Source organism: Anoplopoma fimbria, chromosome 18 (genome assembly GCF_027596085.1).
Source record: "Anoplopoma fimbria isolate UVic2021 breed Golden Eagle Sablefish chromosome 18, Afim_UVic_2022, whole genome shotgun sequence".
In the NCBI taxonomy this organism is placed as follows: domain Eukaryota; kingdom Metazoa; phylum Chordata; class Actinopteri; order Perciformes; family Anoplopomatidae; genus Anoplopoma; species Anoplopoma fimbria.
Genome location: NC_072466.1, coordinates 8,607,223 through 8,632,879, shown reverse-complemented (window position 1 = coordinate 8,632,879; position 25,657 = coordinate 8,607,223). Strand labels below are relative to the sequence as shown.

Sequence of the window (25,657 nt, the reverse complement as noted above, 5' to 3'; positions counted from 1 at the left end):
AAACACACCCCTAACTGCCTTTTAAAGAGAGACAGAAGAAGGAGGCTATGGGGGAGAAAGAATAAACGAGCAGAGACTTAAGCCGTCATTGGGAATCAGAGGGGGACTCATGAGGGACAGTTACGATATTGATTTCATAAATAAACAGAGATAGCCATCGATCCTAATGTTATTTTGCATTTCAATTACTGCCCAGAAACATAACCTTCAAACGTCTGCTTCTCCACAGTAATAACATCCACTGATAATCACAAGCAAGTCTTGTCCTCCCGCAAATTGGCTTTTCTCTCCCCTCTCTCTCTCTCTCTCTCTCTCTCTTTTTTTTTTTCGTTTTCCAAATGTGTAAATGACACAACTTTGCATTTGCCTAATGGTATTAGGGCATGGGCTGAATTTCAAGTGAGACTCAGGCTGATACAGTAAGCGCTCCGGTCAATTGACACAATGCAAATTAACGTGGTGAAGAGGAATTAAGTTCACAATGTGAGACCTCGTGAAGCTACGATGAGGCCCATTAAATTAAACATGCTGGCTGGCCCGCACTCCATGATTAGACGCACTGCTTCTTCTTCTGTGTGTGTGTGTGTGTGTGTGTGTGTGTGTGTGTGTGTGTGTGTGTGTGTGTGTGTGTGTGTGTGTGTGTGTGTGTGTGTGTTAATTTCATTTGATCAATAAAACAAACTCATTCTAAGAAGTCCTCTCTGCTGCCCACATACAGCTGGGCTCATGAGGCTTTCAACGTCGTGTTTTGATTGAATAGCGGCTGCAAAAAAAAACAGGAGTCCATCTACATCCTGATGAATTCAGAGTCCTTGACAGGTTGCCTAAAGGATACATCTATATCCCTATATCAAGAGGGGGTCATGACATGTAATGGAGTTATTTCTCCTCTCATACAGAGCTTGGCTGTTCCCGCATATGCAGCAGCCATCGCCATTAATAAACACGTCAGGCTGAACACTTTTGAATTGTTTTTATCATTTGTCATTGTCATTTTTTCCCTGACAGTCTTCATGAACACTCAGAGCTGTAGTAGTAGGATTTGTTTCGCAACAATTTTAACCCAACACAAAACCAGGACCAGTATAATCGACTGGGAAAGCCAACTATCAAACTTGAGGACGGGTTTGAATCATTTTGGGTACGAAAAACAACCACGGCCGTTTTACTTAAAGTAAGGTGATAGCGGTTTCCATGCAGTGCAGAAAGGTTCTGATGGAAGCAGCCAGATTTGTCCACTCACTAGAGGCCCTCACAAGTAACAAAACAACATTTCCAGTAATGGAAGTTTATCAGTAACATATCAGATATCATCTCTTAACAAACTATTTCAAAATACCTTCTGTGGTAGACAAACTTTGAAATAACCACCACCATGACATTTTCACTAACATATACAGTATTCTGCTGTCATTTAATTCAGCTCAACTTTTCTGTTACTACATATTAAAAATAAGTAAATGTTTACTGTGCCTCTCATTTGTTAAGAAAAACTGAGAAAATAAAATGTTTGTTATGTAATAAATATCACCTTTCTAATCTCTTCTTTATGAAGTGGAATTATGCGGTCATGTTAAGAATGTTGACAAGTCTAATATTAATGACACTGACTAATGGAAACGTTACATTTTATACAAAATGTGGATAACAAGTGTAATGAATACAGACGCAACACATAATAAGATGTGTTTCTCTTAACAGACACAGTCAGGTGTTTCCGTGATATTGCACCGCTAAAATTAGATCCCAGGTCAGTGTGCGATTCTTTGGTCTCATCCGTACATGTATACGAGCGCGCATGTGAGTGTGTGTGTGCATACATTTGACCGCTTGTGCTAATACATTCCTGTTGGTTTGCTTGTGAAGGGCACCTATGTGAACAGCAGGTGGAACGAGATTGAAATGGATCTGATTTATTGGAGCAAACTGAACATTTAAACTTGAAGTGTAAATGATGCAGATGTCAAAACTGCCATAGCTAATCATGCTGTAACCACGGATATCCTAGAGACATAATAAGGCTGATTATTTTAACATCAACAATTACTTGTTAAATATTTTTAGATTAGATTAAATAATGTGTTTTTGTTTCCTAATGAAGAGAAACAGTTTTATCAAATGTCTATAAAAATAAGTGTCTACCACAGAAAAACAATTCATGAGGATTTTTTCTCTCTCTTTCATTTATCTGAAAAAGTAAAGAGTAACTGAAAAGGCAGATTTGAAAAGTAGATTACAAAGTTTAATGGACTCTGGTCCAGTTTGTGTTCTTTAATCCACACTAACTGTAGAGCTGCAGTTTATTTGGATTTTAGTAGCACACAAATCCGCAAAAAATTTGGTTCAAGAAACAACAAAATTATATATTTTATAAAGATTAAAATTATAATTTCCGAACACCAAAACATTTTAGCATGTTTAATATTATTTTATCTAAAGGAAAGAACATTGAAGAGAGAAAGAGGAAGAGGAAGACCAGTTGGTTCATTTAAGCGGATTTACATTTAGGTACAAAAACATTTATTTTTTTCGTTTTAGAGGAGACACTGTGTCATAAAACATCTCTGAACTAAGGTTGTTAGTATCCTAACAGATATAAATGTTTATGTAGATTTAATACATATTTCTATAATATGATAACTGACAAGCTATAATATTAGTTTGCTAGGGAGGTTTTTCGTTGCGTGAGAGTTAGACATATCAGTCGTGGGACCTCTCACCTTTGGCCAGAAGGTTGGTTGTCAGTCCTCAAGGGATTATTAAAAGCGTTCCCTGAAGCCAGACCTTACTAAGCACAGCTTTATGTGACACTAAAAGCACAGAGTTACTGTTTGCAAATACATGACAAACTACAATTACATGCAGTAAGGTCAACAATGCCTAAAAGTAAAGACACATTTTAGGGATAATTTACCGTATATTACATATAACATAGCTTCTATTACGATGAAAAGAGTTTTCACTTCTATAAACTGCAAGTTTCCAACAGTTTATAGTGATAGCAGGCTGTTTTATTTAAAAGCTCTATCATGGTTTGCTCTCTTTAAATTAACTATAATCAACATAACAAGTTAAACTAACTTCTATCAAATGTGAGCCAACGGTCCTGCAGTTATCAGAGGGAGTTATCTGAAAGCTGCATACGGTCACATAAATGTGTACATGCATGCACATATACGTGTCCAGCTCCTGTTTCGCCAAATCACACATATTTTTGTGTGCGTCCATAAATGCAGTGTAAACATGGAAGCGCACACAAACATAAAGTCCGACACACACACACACACACACACACACACACACACACACACACACACACACACACACACACACACACACACACACACACACACACACACACACACACACACACACACACACACACACTCTGCACTACTCATCACAGGACCTGGCCCAGGGTCAGTTTAGGTCTATAGCATCATATTGTTGCCTTTTGTCTTTTTATAATTTAAATACGACATTTTTTAACATGAAATAAAAAAAATGTAATAACAGTTTTAACTGAATGAAAGTGTACTACATGCAGTTTTATAGATTCTGGAAATTGATGATTGTGCGAAAAACAAGAGCTCAGGGGTTGTGGGTTTTTTTTTTTTTTTTTTTCAAGTGCACCGCAATCTGCGCAGGAATTACAATATTGAATGTCAAGGCTTATACATGAAAACTGATATATTTAAACACATTAACAAGAAAGGAAACCCGGATCGGTTACTTTTATGTGCGGTATCAAAACAACTGACAATTTCTCAAAACAATGGTGGTTAAACATTACACTCACATGTATTTCTATCTCTCCGCTGAGGGATGAGTGTCATTCATTTGATTGTAGTAATTAAATTAAATGTATGTTCATCGTGTAATGTACCTGACATTATGTGTACTGCACCATTGACACAGTTTGAATTGTCGATGTTGTCAATCTTACACTATTTTTTGCTTGAGTGCCATTTTGGGTGCAATGCAAATCTAAAATACAACCTTAAAAATGGATGTAAAAATAAAAAAGATGCACATTTCAATGCAGCATCAGATAACAAAAAATGTTTGTGTATAAAAATCAACCACTTTTAAATAATTGTCACCAACACCTCTAATAAAACTTTTAGATCTTCTTGCTTATCAAATACAGGCTGATGTTATTTCACTTTTATGAGTTTTTGCTTAACATTGCAGACCATCAATCTTTTTTATTTGTTGGCAGCCTTGTAAAGAGTTTGAATTATTCGTAATCACAGTCCTGTAAAACGTGCTAAGCAGGTTAAACCTTTCCAATCCCATCTACAGCTTAACATTAAGAGGATCCCAGTAAAGGATCTCTGTCCAGTCATTGTTGGTCAAGAGAAGAGCGTCTTTCCAGGCATGCAAGGAGTGTAATGAAACACAAAAGGCTGCTGCTCCATTTGAGATGTGAGAGTTTCTTTAACAACTAAAACAAGCTGATTGATGCCTGCACTTATGAACTAAATGCAAAATGACAATATGCACGTACACTTTAATGCTATTTAAATATAATCCACAATTATTTTATTTTTTACATAAACTGCCACTTTGGAGACGATCAAATCCCTATGATGATTTTATCATAAGTAGCAAAGTGCAAAATCTCTAACAACAGAAAAGTTGTGAAAGCTTTAACAAAAACACAAGCAGGCAGTTATGAGTCCCCTCGAACACACTCTCCTCTCAAGAACACACACTCTCTAACAGACTGGGCGACAGTCTGTTACAGTCACAGTTTTCTTTCCCTGGGACACCGGCTGATGCCAGAGGACATTCGTCTGGATATCGTCCACATTAATCTGCCCCTGTCTCTTCCCTGTTGCTGAGGTTAAACCCTGGATTCTGATGCAGAGCTAGACAGCTGTAGGGCAACCGTCCGACCTGGACTCCCCGTGGGCTACGCTACCGCAGCCTCACTGACACTGCTGAGCTCTGCTGTCCCGTACGTGGAGAGCTGAGATAAGACGAGAAACTCACTGGGTTTTTCCAAATAGTTTACTTTACGCACAAGAGAGATGTTTCACAAAAGGTTTAAAACACAGATTTTCTTGTAATCATTTTTGGAGGTAAATGACATTCTTTCTTCTAATTTGGAAACAACTTTAAAGATGACAAATATGAGAAATAGAGGAACAAGAAGTGGAAAAAGATGCACCTACTGGTTGTGGTAGCAGAGAGGGTCAGGGATGCACAGTTCGGAAACATCCATCAGTCCACGTTTAGCATTCCAGGTGTTGCAATAAAAAAAAAACAGATAAACAAGCAGCTGGGGAAAAGCTGGAGGAGGAGATCAGTTCCTAAATCTCCACATATCTTGATGAAATGTTGGTCAGGTGTTCCTGGGTGTTGCCTCCCCCCCCTCCCCTGTTCAACTCTCTCTCACACTCACACACACACACTCACACACACACACACACCCACAAAATAAAAAAAACAACCCTTCTGCCTCGGCCCGGCAAACTCCAGTCTGCACAGGTGCTACTCAGGCTCAGGAGTGCGTGTGGAGAGACGGAGAGTGGAGTTGATATAGAGAGAGGAGGAAAAAAAAAAAAAAACAGGGTTAAAGATGAAGAGAGGAAAACAGGAAGTAAGTGTGCAGAAGTGGAGAAAGAGTAAAGATCAGGGGGAGTGATGGATAGAGGAAGAGAGAATAAAAGACAGACACAGATGGATGGAGAGCAGCAGTGGTGCGAGCGCACTCAGGCTGAGCAAGTCAGTGAGGGGATTGAGTCTCCATTGAAGTCACGGGGGCTCTTTAAGAGCAGGAGGGAGTGGTTCGGTGCAAATGGAGCCACTGCTATTGGTCGGTTTCAGAGAGGCTGTCCCGAGAGCGGCCAATGAGGGTGAGAGATTACTGGGATGGGACGGGCTAATCAACGACCAGTAGGTGTCCAGTCATTCACAAGGGAGAGCTGCAAAACACAGAGACACAAGCAGGACCCCCCCCCAGATAGATATAGATAGATATATAGTGGATATAGATATAGATAGATATAAATAGGGAGATAGATGAGGAGTTTCACAGTAAGTGTTTACAACTGCACAAGTAAACTGAAGTGGACAGTAGTAATTTAGAAGCACCAGCAGGAGCAGAGGCGTTCACTGGAGGCGATTTAAACAGGTCTGTTTACTGTGCTTTAAAAGGGCTCAGTGCCAGCTTACAGAGCTAAACTGTTCTCTTTACTCCTTTATCCTCTCCACCATGGATCTGGCTTTCCACAGCGTGCCCTCCTTTGAAGTAACGGCAGCTGCTTCCCACAGCATTTCACCAATCACCCCGCGAGGAGACGGGGGTCTACTTATAACCGATGAGACAGGATGGAAGGAAACCGAGAGTGATAATGACCTCGGCAGGAATGATAATAACGATGACGACGACAGACGAGTTTGAGTGGATCTTTACCACGTCTGTGTAATGTGGCAGCCATCAGGGGGAAACCCAAAGCCCCCCCCTCCTCCCCCACACACACACACACACTTCTCATCCAACCCACTTCATCAACCCACATTTTCCTGATCGATGCAAAACCCATCACACGCTCTTATTGATCACAGCGTTGCTGTGTCGCCAGAAGCTTCTGGGCAGACTCTGTTTCCCCAACCAAAAAAAACGAATCAGAAATTTGAACATTTTCTTTTCATGTCAGTCCAGATCAAAGTCACAGCAGGGGGGGTGGGGCTGATTGCTTTAATAAAAGGAGATGTGCATTCTCAATTAAATTTTTGATCAATATTTTGGCATTTAATGTACTTTCCTGCAGGCGGAAAACCAGGATATTCCCACTGATCTGATTAAGACATCCAGACGTAATCAATAGAGGAGATATGTTTATGTTTTTAATGAGGCGGAGAGAGAAGACAGAGAAAGGAAAGACGCTAATGTCTGGATGACATGTATGATGATTTCACATTAAGGCTGGGGAACAATTTAGATGAGAATTAAATGAGGAAATGTTTTTTAAAAAGTTGTGTGCATGTATAAAAAAAACTCAGATGCATATATCATTTTATAGAAGTCAAGCTGTGGATTTGGTTAAATAAACACATTTTGACTAAAGATTATAATGACATTCTCATCTATCAGGCTAGTTTTATTTCATTCTATTAATTAAAGAAATCACTACACTCTCGTGTTTGTGCTGCCAGTGTTTCTGAGGTGGGCCATATTGTGAGTCCAGGGCTCGTCTGTCTCCCTCCCTCTCAGCCAGCCAGCTTACACAGCGAGGGGACACCGGGCTTCATGGCATCTGACAGGAAATCTATTGAGCGCACATTCGGTAATCCCACTATCACGCTATCGCCAAACCAAGAAACAGTAATCCAATCATTAGCTCTGTATTTAAGCAAAACAGATTTCAGCTTCACGAACAAGAGTGTGTCTCTTCAAGCAGATCACAGCGAGTCTGGGATCAAAACACTGTGCAGGCAGCAGTTTGTGTTTTCATACGCGTTTTGCTCTCATTTGCTGTTTGTCGCTGAATGCTGGAAAAGAGAATTGGGTTAATTTATGGAGGGACATTTAGTCTTATGTTGTACGCACAATTAAAAATGTGTGCACTTGTGTAGACGGAACACATGAAACCTGAACGAAACGCTTCTAAATTCTGATCAGAAACGGTGAGATTTAACAGTCTGTGTGCAATCAGCAGCTTGTTTCTGAAAAGTGAAAAAGAACCAATCACTATCTGTCAATAAATAGTAATTACATATCGGTGTGAGTTGAGGGACACAATCTCCCCGTGACACTGTCTGCATCTAATTAAATTCATGATTCATGTGAAAAACTGGTCTTTTATGTCCGACCTTATGACCTCTCCTAACAGACACTGTACCATGTGGCTCAGCAGGAAGCACACTGCGTACTCCGTCATAAATGGTGCTCTGGATTTAACTTGTGACAAATTCTACATGGCAACTTTAAACAACAGGAAAACTGATAAAATAAAAGAGTGAATTACCTGAATGATAACAGGAAACTCTTAAAATAACTTCCTAACAAAGAATTATTGAGGAGCTGTAAAGCTGTATACACAAATGACTGCCACCTCTCTGCTTTTAATGAGCTCATCACATGACTTTAAATCAAATTACTGATACAAAAAAAGAATAAAATGGGAACTATAAAAGCTAGAAAGTCATTTTCCTTAAAATATACTTGGTTAATTACTTTTTTCTTTTAAAACTGAGTTATAGAATTCAATGTTTTTTATTTTTATATACTAGAAAGTTGATGAAATCTTTTCCATCTCTGGAAAAAAATCTGACAAACAATCAATGTATCCATTCAAATTAGAAATGTTCTGCTCTACTCAGTGGAATAAAGGATAAAAATCTGCAAATTCAAATCTCTTATCTTATCGTGAAAACACAGACAGAAACATTATGTAAAAATGATAATTGGCTTGGGAAAGTCATTTGTATTTCTATTATTTAACTAACAATCTATTCATACTGAGGAAACTAGAGTGCACAACTCCATTTCCATCAGAAATAATGACATAAAGTACAATCATAGAACTATGGATCAAATTCAAAAAATGAGTCTGATAATGTTCACCTTTCTGGAAGTAATTTAATATAATATAAATCGCTAAAGTAACATAGCAGAAATAAGTGGGACCATCAGAAGTCAAGCTGACACATGATGAGTGACATTTTACCTGCGCTATTATTCTGTTTTGCTATATTTCGGTCTGTTTTTTTTCTTGGTTTACTTTGTGCTGATGTAATTTTCTTTTGAAGATACTTTTTGTTCATGTTACATGTTCAATATCACTTTTTTTAACATCTTGGTATCATGTAAGAAAGAAGTGTTCTCACTTTAACATTGAATTAAAAAAACATATTTTCAGGAGATACAAATTATATTTTGTATCTACTATAACAAATTCGAAACCCTCCCCTTAAAAGCCAACACATTGTAAACATATATTGCAATCCAGGCCAAAATACTGCAGAGATTAAACTTGTACAATGGAAGTGTAAAAGCTTCAACTCCACCTCCAGAGTCAACAAATCAACAAATGTGTCTTTATCCAGCTACTAACACGCAGCTCACTGAACAGAAGCCGGAATCCCACAAATCCATCATTTGCACATTTCCCTCTCGCTGCCACACACACTTGTTTGGCTCGTCTGCTGGAGGAGTGTGGAGAGGGATAATTACTATAGCCACAGGGCTGCATTAATCAGCTGGGTGCATTTGTTGGTTTTTATTATGTTCCACTCCCCTCTCTGGGCCATGCTGACTGAGCCATCCAGGACTAGACGGTGCAGGTGGTGGAGCGTGGTCGCCCCGCTGCCCGCTCACGCTGGGTTAATAAATGCTATTAGCCTCTATCTCTTGCCTCTCAATTTCCCATTTAATTGCGGACAGTTAAAACAAAACTACACAAGAAGCGGTGTTAATCAGGGACTCGTGGCAGGACGCGAATGTCTTGATTGAGAGAGCTGGACTCACGCCATGAGGGACAGAAATGTATGCTGGGCTCTCCACTATTGAGACTGGACCTGTTTTTTGCTGTGACACTGCCTCATGAAATGTCCATGCAGGAAATTCAAACTTGATCAATAAATTATAGTGGTTATATGTTTTGATACCACTGATTGTAAGCAACAGACAGAGTATGTCCAAAATGTTTAATTATGCTTATTTGCTTCTATTAGAGAATATTTTATATTATCTAATGTGCAGAACTTCTCCTGAACAGTCTGTTTGCATTTACACTGTAGACGTTTATGTTGTGGGTACATGTATTATAACTATATATATAAAGATTAAGATGAGGAGTCCTTTTGATTCAGTGCAGACTTAAATTTTTTACTTTTATGGTTTCTATTTTAAAGACAAATCTGTTTTTATAAATTCTTTAATTATTATTACTTACATTGGTGCTGTTGTGTATCGAGGCACCAACACTATCACAGTTGTACTCTCTGCATCATTCATATTATTAAAATGTCCTCAATCATGACCAGACACTTTGGTTAAATGCAATCGCCAAATGGCATATATTATCTTGAGGACATTTTTCTAACCTGCGTTGCATCTGCGCTCCAAGCGAACGCCGTGATTGTGATTCCAGCGACAGCAAATGGTCTCCACTGTGTTTAATCACATTAAATATAAACAAAATCAATTGTGCCACCATGCTCTAATTTTAAATAGCTCCTTGACACCAGCCGAATCCTCGGCGACTCGTCTACGTCACCTGCATAACACAGGAGGGTCTGGACAGAGTCACCTCTAAAGCGAAGCCAGGTTGTGTCATTGCCGTCCAGATACAGGATCAATACATTCCTCTCAAGTTCATTCCAATAAGGCAGCTGGCAAAAAACGGCCCTCGTGGCGTCAGCTTTTTACAGCTTTATGACGCTTATTGCGTACGAAGCAGGCCTGCTGTGTTTAGAGCCTGCAGGTAAAACAGCTAGCGCCCAGGGAAGTCGGTAACTTTACACGGTCGCTTTGAGTGTCTGCTGGACAAACAGACTAGAAAACATAAGACTTTTTATTTAATTATTATATTTACATCTCGTGCAGGATATTGCTTGACACACAGGCAACAGCTAGCTTGTGTTAATAAAAGCACTGGGGAATATGCACTTACATTCATATGTGTAGGTACCGATCTGTAGACTAACAGTGGTGACGACTTGTGCAAAAGTAAGTATTACCAAAAACGTCTGAGAGAAGAAACAAAAAATTGTATGTTCATTGAATTCGTGCCACGAAGCTGCCGGCTGGGCTCAAACCGACTTCAACGTCTCAGAACATCAACAGGGCACCAGTAACTCTTCAATTACCAGCTTCACTCCGAGGAACGGTTAACTTAAGTACAAAACTTTCAGTTTCAAATGACTTATCGTGTGTTTGATAAGGAAACGATCCTCTTTGCTCGTCCCATTCCCATAACGTTTCAGTATAAATCACCTCCAAAGACGAGAGGATTGTCAAAAACACTTAAGAGTCAGTGGTGTATCCTGTGAAACAAAAAATCATCTGAGCATGATTTTAGCTGCTGATAAATCATCAAATTAGTTAAATGCATAATTTAAAACAGCTGCAGATGAAACACACACACACACACACACAAACACACACACACACACACACACACACACACACACACACACACACACACTTAAAAAGCATCATGCATGGTCTTATATGAAAAGTCAGGGAGGGGGAAAAAAAATGTCTGGTGAATTTTAAACTGCCGGAGTTGCAGCCTGTTTACACAGTGCTGATGAATATAATACTAAAAACAAACATTTATGTAAAGCAGCCTCCGTTGGCAGTAAATCTCATTTTGAAGAGAGGCTTGGTATTCACGACTTGGCTCCGCTAAGATCCAGGGATGACTTTCATTTAGTCTCACCTCTCCATCCAACTGGGGTCACCCCTGTTGGTATAGCAAGCACAGCAGTCACATTGCTCCACCATGCGCGCAGATTGCTTACTAGAACCGCCTGGAACCTTTCATATTTCCCAGTCAGCACTTTTACAGGATAATTTTGGCAGCCTTTAAGGATATCGCTGCCTTAATAGAGGATAAAAATAAACGGGTGGTGGAAGGGCTATATCAGGCCGGTGTAATCTTGTATTCTATACTGTGTGGAGCTAAACATCTGGCTTTGGCTCCATTCAATGAGATTAAACTTCTCCCCATTTGATTCCAAAAGACCATTTGTCCTATTTTTAAAAAACTAGAAAGAGCGTTTCGAGCCAAGTGAATCAAAAACGGCCAGTTAAACTGATTAAAATACTATGGTGTAAATGGCATTACAGAGCAGCTTCTAAGAACGTCTTTGGTCTATATCCCATTGAGCGATTCTGGTCAGCAGATTTCTATAGATAGTTTGGTCGATTCAGTTTGTATTTGCACACGCGTGCACGCCTTGACGTGCACTGTGTGTGCACACATATGCAAGCATTGTGTGTGAGTTCTGCATGAGCATATCAGTGTGTGTAGTTACAGCAGTGACTGACTTCAGTATAAGAAAAAGCTTGTCAAAACGTCTCAAAGAAGGAAACAGCTTAATTCAATCAGCGCTGCCGCTTTCAAGACCACGAGGGAGCCGGCTAATGGTGTTAGAAACTTGAAAAGTTGGAAAAAAAATAAGCTTGAGGAAGTTCTCACTACCTGGGAAAGAAGTCTGTTCCTTGAGGCTTTTCTATACTGTATGATAGTAAAAGCTCCACTCTTCCGGGCCTTGTTGCTTCTCTGTGAGCTCAAATGCTGGATTTTAGTTTTGTGCTCCTCCCATGAGGGGCAAAGCTTTGCAGAAGTTAGAGGAGGGTTATATGAAGTTCAGTGAGAATGTTTTTTTTCTCCAGCACTCAGCCAACTTTTTTATAAAAGACAAGAATATGGATCGAGATGTTCTGCAGAAGCATGTTTGGAAGTGAGTGGATGGGGAGTTGGAGAATATACAGGTTTAAGTAAATGTGGAAAAAAAAAGGAACCCCTCTTCTAAATAGGCATCCTGTGGGCATTCCCCTTCAGAATTATGAGAAAGAGACAAATGTTATGCCAGAGTCTGGAGAAAACATGACAGTGTGTGTGTCTGTGACTTTGCTGCGCGGTGTAAAGCTGTGGGTCTATAAGCCGTGCACCTCGTTTGTTTTATGCGCCCTTCCCCCCTTCTCCGACATTCACCCCCATTAATTCCATGATTGTGTCTTCCTCTCATTTTCTCCCTCGTTATGCATTTAATGTTTCCAATTTGCCGTCATCACAGAAAAACGCCACAAGAAGCTATAAATTCTTTTCTAATTCCAAATAATTAGGATTACACGGACCAGTGGTTTTCAATCAGTGAGATCATCTCAGTGATAGATGGTAGGATAACTGGTCATTGCCGAGACATAAATATTGTGTCGTTCAATTAATCTGGTCTAATGAGGTGTCAAAGCTGCCACTCATCCATCAAATACAATTAGGAATAAACACATATGCATGGAGATGGGTAATTAATAATTAGCAAAGCAAAGAAAACAGTATTGGTTTCAGCAGCCGCATTCACAGAGCAATTCACCACAGCTCTTTCTTTTTATTCGATCTTTCTAGTGACTGAGACAATGACACATCAAAGGAATTTAAATCAATTTTTACCCGTTTTATGATCTGATGTTTGATACGCTTGCAGATTCTGCCAAGACATGTGTCACTTTAGAATACTGTTATGCACCTTAAAGAGGCAGCTCCGAATCACAGCTTAACCTTAAGAAGAAAAACCTCCAGTGTAAGTGCCCTTCATCCAGATGAACTACAGCGAGACCTGGAAACACAGAGTGCTGCTAAAACGTGATGGATAGAGTTCTTTTCTGGACCAAGAAAGAGGAAAACATTTATTCTAGATCTTGGGAATTGGGGACTGTCATCAACAGTTTATCTTCATCTCCCTCTAAAGCCCACAAGGCTCATTGTCCTAAAAAAGACATTTCATAGCGAGTGTTCATTGTCTTCCATTTTCAGAGGGCAGTCAAGCATCCTGACAGAATTAAAGTGCAGTGCTGGGATGAGACCTCTAGTATGAAAATAATCATTTATCCTGCCAGGCTCCAAACATAATGTTCCAGCTGTCAAAAGCTTTCATCAGAATCCGTCACACAAAAGGTGGAAATATTTGAGACCCGGTCGTATCAACTCTCAGCCACAGATCCTGCTTATTAAAGCTCTCTGTGGCAAGTTGACACCTGTCAAACAGGAGCAGTGGGGCTGCAACTCAGACTTCTGGTCATGTTTGTAAAAAAAACCTGAAGGTAACGCAATTATGTTAATTCAACAACAATTGGCAACAGCAAATATGTTTTGCAGGAAACGCTGAACGGATTACGTTTTTCTATGAAAGAACTACACGGAACTTTTAAAACTGTCTCAATTTAATACTGATTTATTACTAGTTTAATCATCAGGGAGAATATTGTCTATACTATATTAATAGTTATTTTTAATGCCCGTCATCGGGTCTATTCCCAGCAAAATGTAAAACCCAGATCCATCTTAGCTCATGGCCAATAACCAACAGCTCGCTGCTAGAAACCAGGGCCATATTAGGAGAACCGGAACCAGGACTCTGGTGCTCAGAAACACTACCGCTTTTGTCCACAGGGACTACCAAAATCAGCACGAAATGAAAGATCCTCATAGGAGCTTCAACATAATGAGAATATATTGTTATTCTATGTATCTGGCAAGTCGCAAAAATGTTGATACTGTAGTGACTGGTGAATGGTTCTATTCAGACACTGACAGCAGTTTAGGGTTGGAGAAAGCTCATGGTCTGATTAAACAGACAAAATCTACAGTTACTTAATTCTTTTCACAATTTTCTTTAGTGTATCTATAGTGTATTTTGAATGTATGACTTTTACTTGTAACAGAGTTCTAATACATGACATTATTATCATTTACATTTTTTATTCCAGTTATACAGTTTACTATACTGTCCAAGGCTTATAAAAAAGTTAACGTCCAGTGAGGCCCTGCAGTGTCCACGCCGATGACGGAAGAGACACGTGATGCACCAGAAGTCCGTAGTGTTGTCTTCCTGATGTAAGAGTAAATAACAGGCCAGAGACACCGAGACACCCCGACGGTTCAGTTCAGTAGCAGCAAAGAGGCAATTACCCAGAGGCATCGGGGCGAAAGACAGGAAGAAAATCAATAAATAATTTCAGCATTTCAGAGGGTGTTTCCTTCAACTGAGTAAATGTCTCAATTTACCAGTTTGAGGTAAGTTGTTTTTTGAGTTAATCTCCTTTTGTATTTAATACTGTATAATGAAAATGTTAATAAATAAGGATTTACCTGTAAATTACTTCACATGTTGTGGCTTATATAAGACAGCTTCAAGTGCATGAATGCAATTGCAGCTGGAATTTGAATTCACTGAATGTGAGGTCTAGCATTAATAACAATTGACAGCATACTGCCACGAATTTAGAGTCAGAAAAAGCCAATTCTAAATTCACAAAATGCAGACACCTCTGTGCATGGCATATTTTGGAGAAATTCACTTCACCTGACCCGGGGTTAAGTGTCTGAGAGGAATTACATCTAGTCCTTATGGCACAGCAGTGTGGTGTAAGTTCACACAAAGTTTACGGCTCCCACACTGAAGCGTTTTGTTCCTTGTTATGGAGGCGGGCAGATGGGCAACCCCTGCCTACCCGGCACCAAGATGCCATAGAGAAGTGACAGCAGCCAGATAAAAAAAATAAATGAAACAAATCAATAATGGTGTCTCTTATAGAGAAGAACGAAACCACAACACAACATGATAATGACCACGAATCCACTCAAGCGTTGAGGCTACCCCCAGAGAGACGCTCCTTTAGATGAATGTAGGTTAGTGTGATTGACTAATCGCCTACTAAATTAGAAAAGACAACATCATACGGCTTTGTGCTGCTTCTGAGCGCTTCGTCTGCTCTGACTCACAGGAGCACCTATTGCCCATGATGATTGTTAAACATAATGGCACACCTTCTTCCATAACCCGGCAATTATACCGCCTGCAACAAAAAAAAAAAAAAAAACTTCAGGCATTATCTCCTTACAAAATAGTAAAAGACCCATTTTTTAGGATTAGATATAGCTAACTTTTATGTTGTGGATTTGAATATGAAAAGGCGACTGGTGGGGAGCGCAGGGAGCCCAAGGGACCCAAACACAGACTTCCTCTAAAATGTTAATCGTTTGGCTAATTGAAGGTGTGTTCTTTGTCGGCTCCGCGTTTTGGAGGGTCCCTTCTATGGGCCGAGCGAGCACAAGGTAGCAGCGCTCTCAGATGTGATTGTATTTGACTGCTGCTGCACCGGGGTGCCAGTGGATTTGGGTGCTTTTAAGATAAGTTACGGGGACACACGCACACCCACGGACGTGCATGGAGACACACGTATAACTTGCATGTACACCCACCAACACGGCAGCACATGCACACAGGCACACACGCACACGCACACGCACACACACGCACACACACACACACACACACACACACACACACACACACACACACACACACTAACACATGTACATGCCGTCTATTTGCATTTCAAAAGAGCGTAATTGCCCGGGGCGGTGGCAGGGGGAGTGTGGCCTCAGGATTCCCCGAGAGCGCCTGTGAAGTTAACGAATCACGAGTCTAGATTCAACCGGAGCTCCTCTTTCATACGAGCATATTCACACCAACATCCTCCTGAGTAATAGGCAGGTAGAGTAGTCACACACCATTATACAGACAACCCATTTACTCCTTGTTGTAGTTCAGGAGGAAATATCCAAAGTGATCGTTTTTGTAAAAAGATTTTCCTTTTTCCCTTGTTCATGGATATAGTTTTTGTTATTGTTTAAAATGTTTTGCTTAGTTATTATTATTACTTTCAAGCTGACCAGCACTATTGTTACGTTTGCAAAAATAAATTAAATCAGGTTCAGGCGATTTCATGCACTGCAGCGAACATTTACATGCAGCTGGTCAGCGATCAGATATTTCTCCTCAGATATTTTTTTAAAACAAAGCCAATATTTTAAGGGTGACTTTGGCTTATTAGATGCAAATGACAAATTTGTATGAATTCTGAATTTTACAAATAGTTCATCCATAAGACAGACTTACTTATTTAGATGTATATAAGTAATGGTCTTTCCTTTCATCCCATTGAGAGATAAGATAAGATAAGATAATCCTTTATTAGTCCCGCAGCGGGGAAATTTACAATTACACAGCCACCACTGCGATGTTTTCCAGTTCTCTGTCTTTGTCACAGAATTTGTAAAAACCCTTGTCAATGACTATGTTTAGTGCATGGCCAAGAAATTAATTTAGTCAATCAAAACTCTGTCAACCAGCTTTATTTTAATCCTCAGAGACAGAACGTGAGTGGATGTAAGACGCTTCTTATTAACGGAAGAAGAGCAACAGGTCAAGCAGCTAAATAAACTTCTGAACAAGAGACATTTTTGGCAAAGTAAACTGTTTTACTGATCAGGCGCTACAATGTGTGATTCTGAAGATGCAGCAGTTTGTTGAATAAGACGTTTTAAAACAGTAATTGGTCCATTTGCCCCGTCATCCCTCTTTCAAATTAGGGTTTAGTAGGGTATTTTTACAATCCGTCATAGTTCTTATTTCAGAGGTTAGGTTATTTTGTTTTAGTCTTGTTTTAGTTGTGAAAAATGGGCCGCCAACAAATAATGTTAATGATAGTTTCTGTGGACAAAATAAACCCTGCACTGCATCAGTGCAAACAGCTAAGAAAACATTGCAAAAAAACAATAATCTAGATACTTGTTAACACCGCAGGTAGAAATGACCAGAAACAGACAGCGTGCTAATCTTTGTATTAATGTATAGAGACATCAGATAGCCTAACACATAGCACATAGCCAGACTCGCGGCAGTCCAGTGGCGACGGTCAGAGAAAGAAGCTGAGGTGATGCTGTGTCTGGTACTACACGACTACAGTCAACTGAAGGGTAAGCCGCCTCGTTGCTGGAAAGACTGATGGCCTCGCAGAAGTGTTATTCGTCTTGCATTGCTGGGTGAGCCCTCACGTCCACTCAGGAAGAGATGAAAGAGGGACGGACGGTCTTGTCTGGGAGAAGTGCTAGCAACGTGGTGGAGGACAATCTGTCACCAGCAGTCATCACTTAGCCCGGAGCCCAGAGCCGCACCACTCACTCAATGAGAACCTCACCAGACTTAAATGGGAGCGCTGGGCAGAGCCCGAAAGAGACATGATTAAAAATATGCATGAAATGAAATGAAATGCAAATCCTTCACCCTTTTACTTTAATACTGAGCTCAAAAATCTTGAATGTGGGACAATAGATACAATTCGACAAAAAAAGACCAAGGAATATTCAAGATAATAAACTACATTTGAGTCTTTTTCTACCTTTCTCACAAATAGTTACATTTTCTAAGTGTTTCATTCCATGTTAACACCCTCAAAATAACACACAAACACTTTAGTATCTAATAGGAGCTGGCACTGCACGTGGAGGTGAAGGACGTGCAGAGGGGCCGCCCTGTCTCATGACACAATAAATGACTGTGATACAGGTTCCAGCAAAAACAAGGACTGCTTTTCAATTCCACCTCTTTTACCCGGATGAGTGATGAACCCGAGGTAAGAGGTGCAGTGTTGTGGTATTAACATACATCAGGGGCCAGAGCGCCACACTAAATCAGGAGCCCCGGTGCATTTGTTATTCTAATGACAAGCAATAGCCACATTCGGGGCTGTGTGGAGTCGGGAGATCCAAAACTGTGGGAGGACTAAACAAAAAAAAGACTAAAAGTAAAAACAAGGAAAGGTCTTGAGGAATGACTTTGGAGACTGATACTTTTAAGTCATTACCGTGTTGTGTTTGATGTGCTTAAGAGAAGCTCTCTACCTCAAGTATTACACACAGTCATTTAAAAATGGAAAGCATGACAGATAAGGGCCCATATACCATTCTGCAGTTACACTAATCTACACAAATATTACACAAAAGCAATCTCTTTGAGTGCTGAAATTAAAAATATAACCTAGGTAAAGCCATATTTCAATCAATGAGAGACACTTTTTAAAATCACATTAAAGGCTCTCTACTTCAAATCACTTTTACTCATCTCCGAGGTGTTTTAACCAACAGCTGCTCATCTGACCCAACGGATCATAAATCAGCTTTCGGGGGAAGATCGAGCAAAAAAGGAGAAGAGAAGACGGACGATTCTGGTGAACTCTCTGGATGGAATAATCAATAATGACAAAAATAAATGGCTTGACTATTTATCAAAGTCTGTGGTCAGCGCTATAGCAGGAGTCCTGTAATGTATATTTCATACACTTTTATACTCATTGATTACCTGCCCTGTAGTTTGTAAATTACGTGTATATTGATCTGCTCATCATACAGTTGTGGCTTTTACTGTCGGCATTTGTGCCACTGATAAAGAGATCAAGATCGAACTCTTATATAAATCTACAGCCATTTTCTGCCAATTCACAACGTATTATCAAGTGAAATAAGTTATTTATGTACTATTTGTAAAGTAACGATTTAATGATTTGTGTATTATTTTTATTATTATTAACAGCACCTTGTTATTCAATGTTTCCTCCCACAATGGCTTGTATGATACATTACCAAAAGCTACTTTTGATACGTTCTCCTAAAAATGTCCAGCAACCTGAGCGATCAGTGCGCCTGCATAAGTCCCTGCAGTGCAGAACCTGTTAAGGCACCAGAACTAGTTAGGTTTATTGAAAAAAATCTTGCATTGGGCTCAAATAAGTAAGTTTTTTACTTCAAATAAGTATGCTTGTTATGTTACTTACATAGGTGACACTATTTTAGGATGTAAGTTACGTAGTAAAAGTAACGTGAAATGAGTCAACGTTGACTTTTGGTTTCACATGTGACACAAACAGCGGTCTCCTGGGTGAAAGTCTCGTTTTTGTTTAACCCATCCATCCACCTCAACTTCTAGCGCAGACTTCGTTGCTCTTTGTACCACGTCAGACAGGCTGCCCTCCTGGCTCACAATTACGAGGATTATAAACAAATTAAAGTGCATTACTTTTCATACTTTACGGACTAACAGTGAATGAGAACTGCCGGTATTATCAGATTAATAAAAAATGTATTTGTTAGAAGCATATCTGAGGCAGAAAACAAATATTCACATGAAAAAAATTGTTAAGTAAATGTAAATATGAAAATGAAGTATGTTTTGAAAATTGGTTGCCTCTAAATTTTTACTGCCTTAAAATCACACTAAGAGACAAAAAAAGGCGCTTTCTGCAGCATCCCAAGGTGATTCCTGCTTCTGAAGTCAAAAATATTAATTAAAAGGTAATAAATCAAAACACAAAGGAGAGTAACACCAGTCAGAACTACAATTTATTCTCATTATCTGAGCTTATTAGTATATTCCATAGGGAGATTGAAGTGAAGAAATGACCAGGAGTGTCCCCGTGAGTCCGAACAGATTACACTCCCACAGCGAGAGAGAGATAGAGTTAGGGTGGGAGGGAAAGAGGCACGGTTTGGATCGATGGCGCCAGATCAATGATCAATAGGCCGCTCTCACCAATACACTTCCTGCTGACGCTCACAGCTCTTGTTACACAGATGAAAATGGGTGGGCAGGGCCAGAGTGTGATGATGATTTATGTAAGAGGAGCAGATGTTTCATTTTGGAGAGAGACTGTCTGATAGAGACACCTGAATGTCATCGCCTGGACAGTGAGTGAGTATTTTAACGTTCACACCAATAGACTGGTGCTGGCCTGTAGGTGAGGATAAGACCCACTGTACAAATCAAGACTTACAGGAAGTGGAACAAACTATTTTACCATGAGAGACTCCAAGACAGTTGTATAAGTAAAACCACTGTTTACTTTAAACTGGATGCCCAAATGAAATATAGAAAATACATTTTTCATCCAAAAACACAATTTATCATTTGTCAAAAATTTGGCACCACAGAAAGAGGAGGACGAAGACATATGTAAAGTCTTAGTTTGGTCTTCCTCACAAGTAATGGCACTTCATTTTCTATATCTAAGCCAAAATGTGCCTTTGCAGGCCAACATCTCTTCTCAACAGACTGAAGAGGAAGCTGTAATTGAAGGGGGAAGATGACAAAAAAAGATCAAAATCAATATATAACTCGCCTGGCAACCAACAACAAGGCAATAGATAATTTCCCTGCAGTAACATGGATGATATTTTATCAGTATAGATTACAAATATACTGAAGTATCTTCATCACAGTTCATGTTTTTATAAAATGTCTTTCTTGGAAGAAGTGAAAATGTGGCTGTATTGTAGAAGATTATAAAGACTTTTATTTTATCATCTGTCAAACTCAAACAAAAGGCAAATTTTCACCTTACTGACACTCAAAATTATTTGAATCTGACATTTTACAGAACTATATTAATGGACCAGATTGTAAGATTTAGTGGCATCTAGCCAACTGAACACCCCTCTGAGAACTACGGTGGCCTTCATGTTACATCAAAATGCGAAGGGCTCTCTAGACCAGTGTCACAGACACCATGAAGAGGACCCTCTCCTTATGATATGAGGGGCTCATTTTAAGCTAACGACAACACAATTCTTAGTTTCAGATGATTATACACAAATGCAAACACAAGTTATGAATACTGTATTCCATTTCTGCCAATTAATTATTAATAAATCCCCCTAACTCCTACAACCTGCTCCTTTAAGACTCACTCAGCACCCATATCAAGGTATCTAGGTGTGGATTTCAAAGGAGTACATTGAAGTTGCCTTTTAATATGGTCCATTTTTGTTGTCATTAGCTATAAGTTCATACCTTTCATAGAGTCAATCAGTGGCTAATGTAATTTACTTTATATTATCTCATTATATTACACACTTAAAGCCAGAAAGCTGCTATGTGACTTTTCTGTTCTGCAATAAAAATAAATAAAAATAGGTCACCTTCTTTCAACATTGATTTTATTTGTATATAAATATATACCAAAAAAAAGTGTATCACTACAGCAAGTGCATGACACCAATACTCGCATCTAGGGGGCTTATGTCACCTAATGTGTCCTACAACAAAACACTTTGGTTCCTGCTTTACAAGGTTACAGTAACAGAACGACAGGCGCAGCGGTGACAAAACTCCCAACACCTCCCATACTTTTCTCTCATCCGTAAAAACCAACACACATTTCTGTGCACATACACAAAGGATAACCACGTTTCACACACACACGCACACGCACACGCACACACACGAGGGCTGTCGTTTCGACCTGTCAGTCACCCATGCCTCTCAAAGCCAAGGTCTAGTGACAACTGTTAAATCAGAGCACGCCTTCATCCCTGCCATGGCTAATGCTGTTAACCGTAGAGCAGCATCTCGGCTAACACATCCTGGGTAACTCTAATTACCCCCGAATGAGTCGCGCACCCTCCTTCTGCCCACATGGTGCCCAACTCAACACTCTGGTGGGAGAATAGACCATATGAGAGCGTACAGGGGTTTCTATTTCTTGTCATTTTCATATTAAAGTGCTAAACTGAACCCAAGCGAATGTTTTTATATTCTGTGACAAGGTTAGAGCTCAATAAAGATGTGACTCCCCCCCCTCCTCCAGATCCAACCTCAACTTACCCCTTGCAACTGTGTCCACCCGGCTCTAAGCTGTGGTAAATTGGGTTAACGCTCACTAAGTGTCCCATCGTTAGCATTGTTAATTGACTACTGCGTGTGATAATTAACAGGGAGCGGACTGCCTACCTCGCTAATCTTATTTAGGTCATTTGCATTTAAAATGGTTTTGGTCTCTCTGGCAAGCTTGAAAATCGAGCTTCATGGGCGAGTCGGACTGAACAGCCATTTAACATAAAAGCCTGTGTAATTGGGGTTGATGCTTTTTGTGTGAAATGTTGTAGTCCAAAACTTTAGTTTCTGCATCGAAAAGATACATGTGGTTTTGATATAAAACAAGAATAAATAAGCAAGAACTTTCAGATGATTACAGCATCAGAATAACACAAAGACCTGCTGATTAAAAGTTCTGTAAACTGGACCGACAGGGCCGTGTTTACCAAAGGCATGCTGTCCCGTAAAAGTTCATCACCTCCCATTTCTCTTACTAACTTGTGTTGTGAACTCTTAACGTATGAAGGTTGATATTGTTGTCGCGCTGTGATACACCTCCAGATGAATGTTTCCTTTGTTGAAGCACCTTCTGTCCCATTTTGGCAATGACATGAGAGCTCGGTAGCTACAGGGGAGACACACGACTGAGCACTCCTCCTGATTCACAGAAGCATTAACACAGCACATTAGCTCTGCGGAGTACGGGGAATGAAAGATGGGCTAACACCGCTGCCCCAGGCAAAGTGAAGACGTACACTAAAGCCAGCTGCCATCTATTATGGATAGCCAGAGCCGACCCCCACTGTTGGTGTTACGGGGGTGACAGTGCTGTCCTTGCCGAGGCGTTGACCTTCCTTGGTGGGGAGAGGGCGCCGGGCAGATTAAAAGTGGACTGGCTCACCGTGCAGTCCAGGCGTGCCCCTGATGTTCTGCCCAGATGGTAACCACACACACTCTTGAACACACACAAGTAAATACACACACACACACACACACACATTCTGGTGCATCCTGGGATAGCAGATGTGGGGTACGAACACAGCCGCTCCTCAGGGCGCTCAGCCCTCAGAGTCTATACGCTCTACGTCTACAGTTTTTCTTTCCACCCACACACTCACAGAGCAACATGTGCGCACACACACACACACACACACACACACCACATGCAGAGGTCTAACCAACCCTCACCTCCTCCACCCTCCTTCTGAGTGTTTCTCCATCACTTAATTCTGGCTGTATGTATGTGAATCATCCATCACTCACTCAATCAGTCCATTGAATTTCATTTAGTGCGGTGTTACACAGGGCATGTGATTGATTCACTGGTACCTTTTCACTGAAGCTTGAATGACACACAATGCTGGTTTGTAGGCGCCCGCACACACACATAGACACACACACACACACACACACATACAAACGCACACACACTTATATGCTGCTGCACTGGGTCTGCTTTGCCAGGGGGGAGAGTTGGGTGCCCGTGCTGCCAAAGAAGACCCCTTTGAGATTTACTCAAGGTCGCCATGTCCAGCTGGCTGTGCCAACATCTGTTCAGAATGGCCTCAAGACTGGCATGAGAGCGGCCGGTCTACACTGCTTGACCTTGGATCAACGGCCATATTTTGGAAAAATAAATGTTTTCGCAGATTCTGCTATATGACGTTGTATGAAGTCAAATACACGGCAAACATGATTTTTTTTTCCTTTTATAAAAAAAATATAGATAATTATTAAATTTTTGACCGTAACAGAAGCCTAATTTCTGCCAGACCTATAAATCTGCCAGGCTGATATATCGGCTGATACTAGCTCATTGCAAATATGTCTGTATCAGTGAATATGTTGGCTGATAAGTAAAAAGAAACTGCTGTACAGAAAAGCCAAACAAAGTTTGAGGTAATTTCAATGTCTCCATTGCATAGTTTACTGACAGGTTGATTTTTACACTGTAGTGTTCAGGGCATCAGTTAATACTCGATATTAGTCAATTTTAAAATATCAATAACAATATATCAGTATTAGCCTAAAAAAATCAAGTATCGGTCAGGCTATAATCAATAGAGATTCTTCAACATGTTTTTTTTTCTTTTACCGCTTTTTCTTACAAGAGAATTGTGCAATTGAAGGATGCTACCGTTATGGATAAAGGCATGGATATCATTTTCCAGATCTAGTAGACAACATCAACCTTATTTTTGATGTATGTCTTACTCATCTATGTGCACCAAAGACCAACTGCGAACTAAACGCAAATGTCAAGATTAATAGAGTATGGTTTCCCATTTAGATAGAGATAGTTATTTCTGAACTGAGATGAGTCAGTTAGAAATAAGTGGAAATGAAAACATCTGTAACATCCATTATTACTGTCAGAGAGTAAAGTTGAGTATCATCTGCATAACAAGAGAGATATATTGTAAGTGTATGCTGTAAGAATATGAAAGTTTAATTGGACACAACATGTTGTAGCTCTTGTAGTTGTAGCTTTGAATAGAAAGTAAGAGGCTTCATAAACCATTATATAAAGGCTCAACATTTCCAAAACACTACACCTTATTTCGGCTGGCAAAGGTTCTTTTTGAATAATGTGTAATGTTATTGATTTTGCAGTGAATCTCTGGAATAAACCAAATAATTCCTGGATCATCATCATCTGTACATTTGAGTTTCATCTCTCATCATGCTTCACAACGACAGCAAGTTTCTGAAAGACTAACAGCCTTTATTCACGGCTGCATCAGTAGGTGTAGTGCTAGTGGACAGAAAAATGATTGACCGCTACCAACACTTTCCGTGTTTTAATTCTTCATGGAGGTTGTTCTCTGCCAGCAAGGCTATCGATTTTCCTATCAAATACGAAAACAGGCATTGTGGAGAGGCCGCAGAGGTCAGTGGGAATTAGAGCAGAGGTTTGTGTGTGTGTTTGTGTGGTGTGTGTGAGGGCGTCCCTTCCTCCTCCCCTACATCCTCATTGTCACTCCCCAAAGGCCTCTCTGTTAAATTGGCTGACAGATAATAAGATCATACAGGAGAGTACAGACACAGAGACCTTTGTCCCACAATACGACAGTCTTATTTCTGGTAGGGCGGCATCATATTTTGGATGAAACCTCCCTGAGATTATGTGGTTGTCTTTTGAACTAGCTAAAGAACTCACTCAGGTAAATACAAAACCTGACCGTAACAATACATTACACATATTTAATTGTAATATTAATCATCTAGCCATGTTTTTTGTCTTAGATGCCTTCTCTTCATTTTCATTTATGACCTTTTAACAGCAAACACCATTTACGCTCCATAAAGTGATAACTTTGATTTTATAAATCATTCTAAAAGCAATTGATTGATTTTAATACACATTTAACACACACGTAGTAGATTAAACAATGTTAGTTCAGAACTAAATTTTAACTTTATCTTTTGATTTTCAGTGACAAATAAAGCTTTGTCACAGGAAGTTTTGGTATTTCTAATA

General features: G+C 39.9%; 1 protein-coding gene across 2 annotated transcripts in view; it reads right to left on the bottom strand.

Moving 5' to 3' along the window:
* The window catches only part of esrrgb (estrogen-related receptor gamma b), a 116,131-nt gene that overhangs the window by 28,622 nt on the left and 61,852 nt on the right, over positions 1 to 25,657 (bottom strand). Inside the window, exon 1 of one of the 2 annotated variants that reach the window (XM_054618029.1) lies at positions 5,181 to 5,230. The exons of the other annotated variant lie outside the window; for it this stretch is intronic. Within the exon in view, the coding sequence (XP_054474004.1) occupies positions 5,181 to 5,230 (50 nt within the window). Of the gene's footprint in view, positions 1 to 5,180; positions 5,231 to 25,657 lie in introns of those variants that run through there. 2 annotated transcript variants of the gene reach the window in all.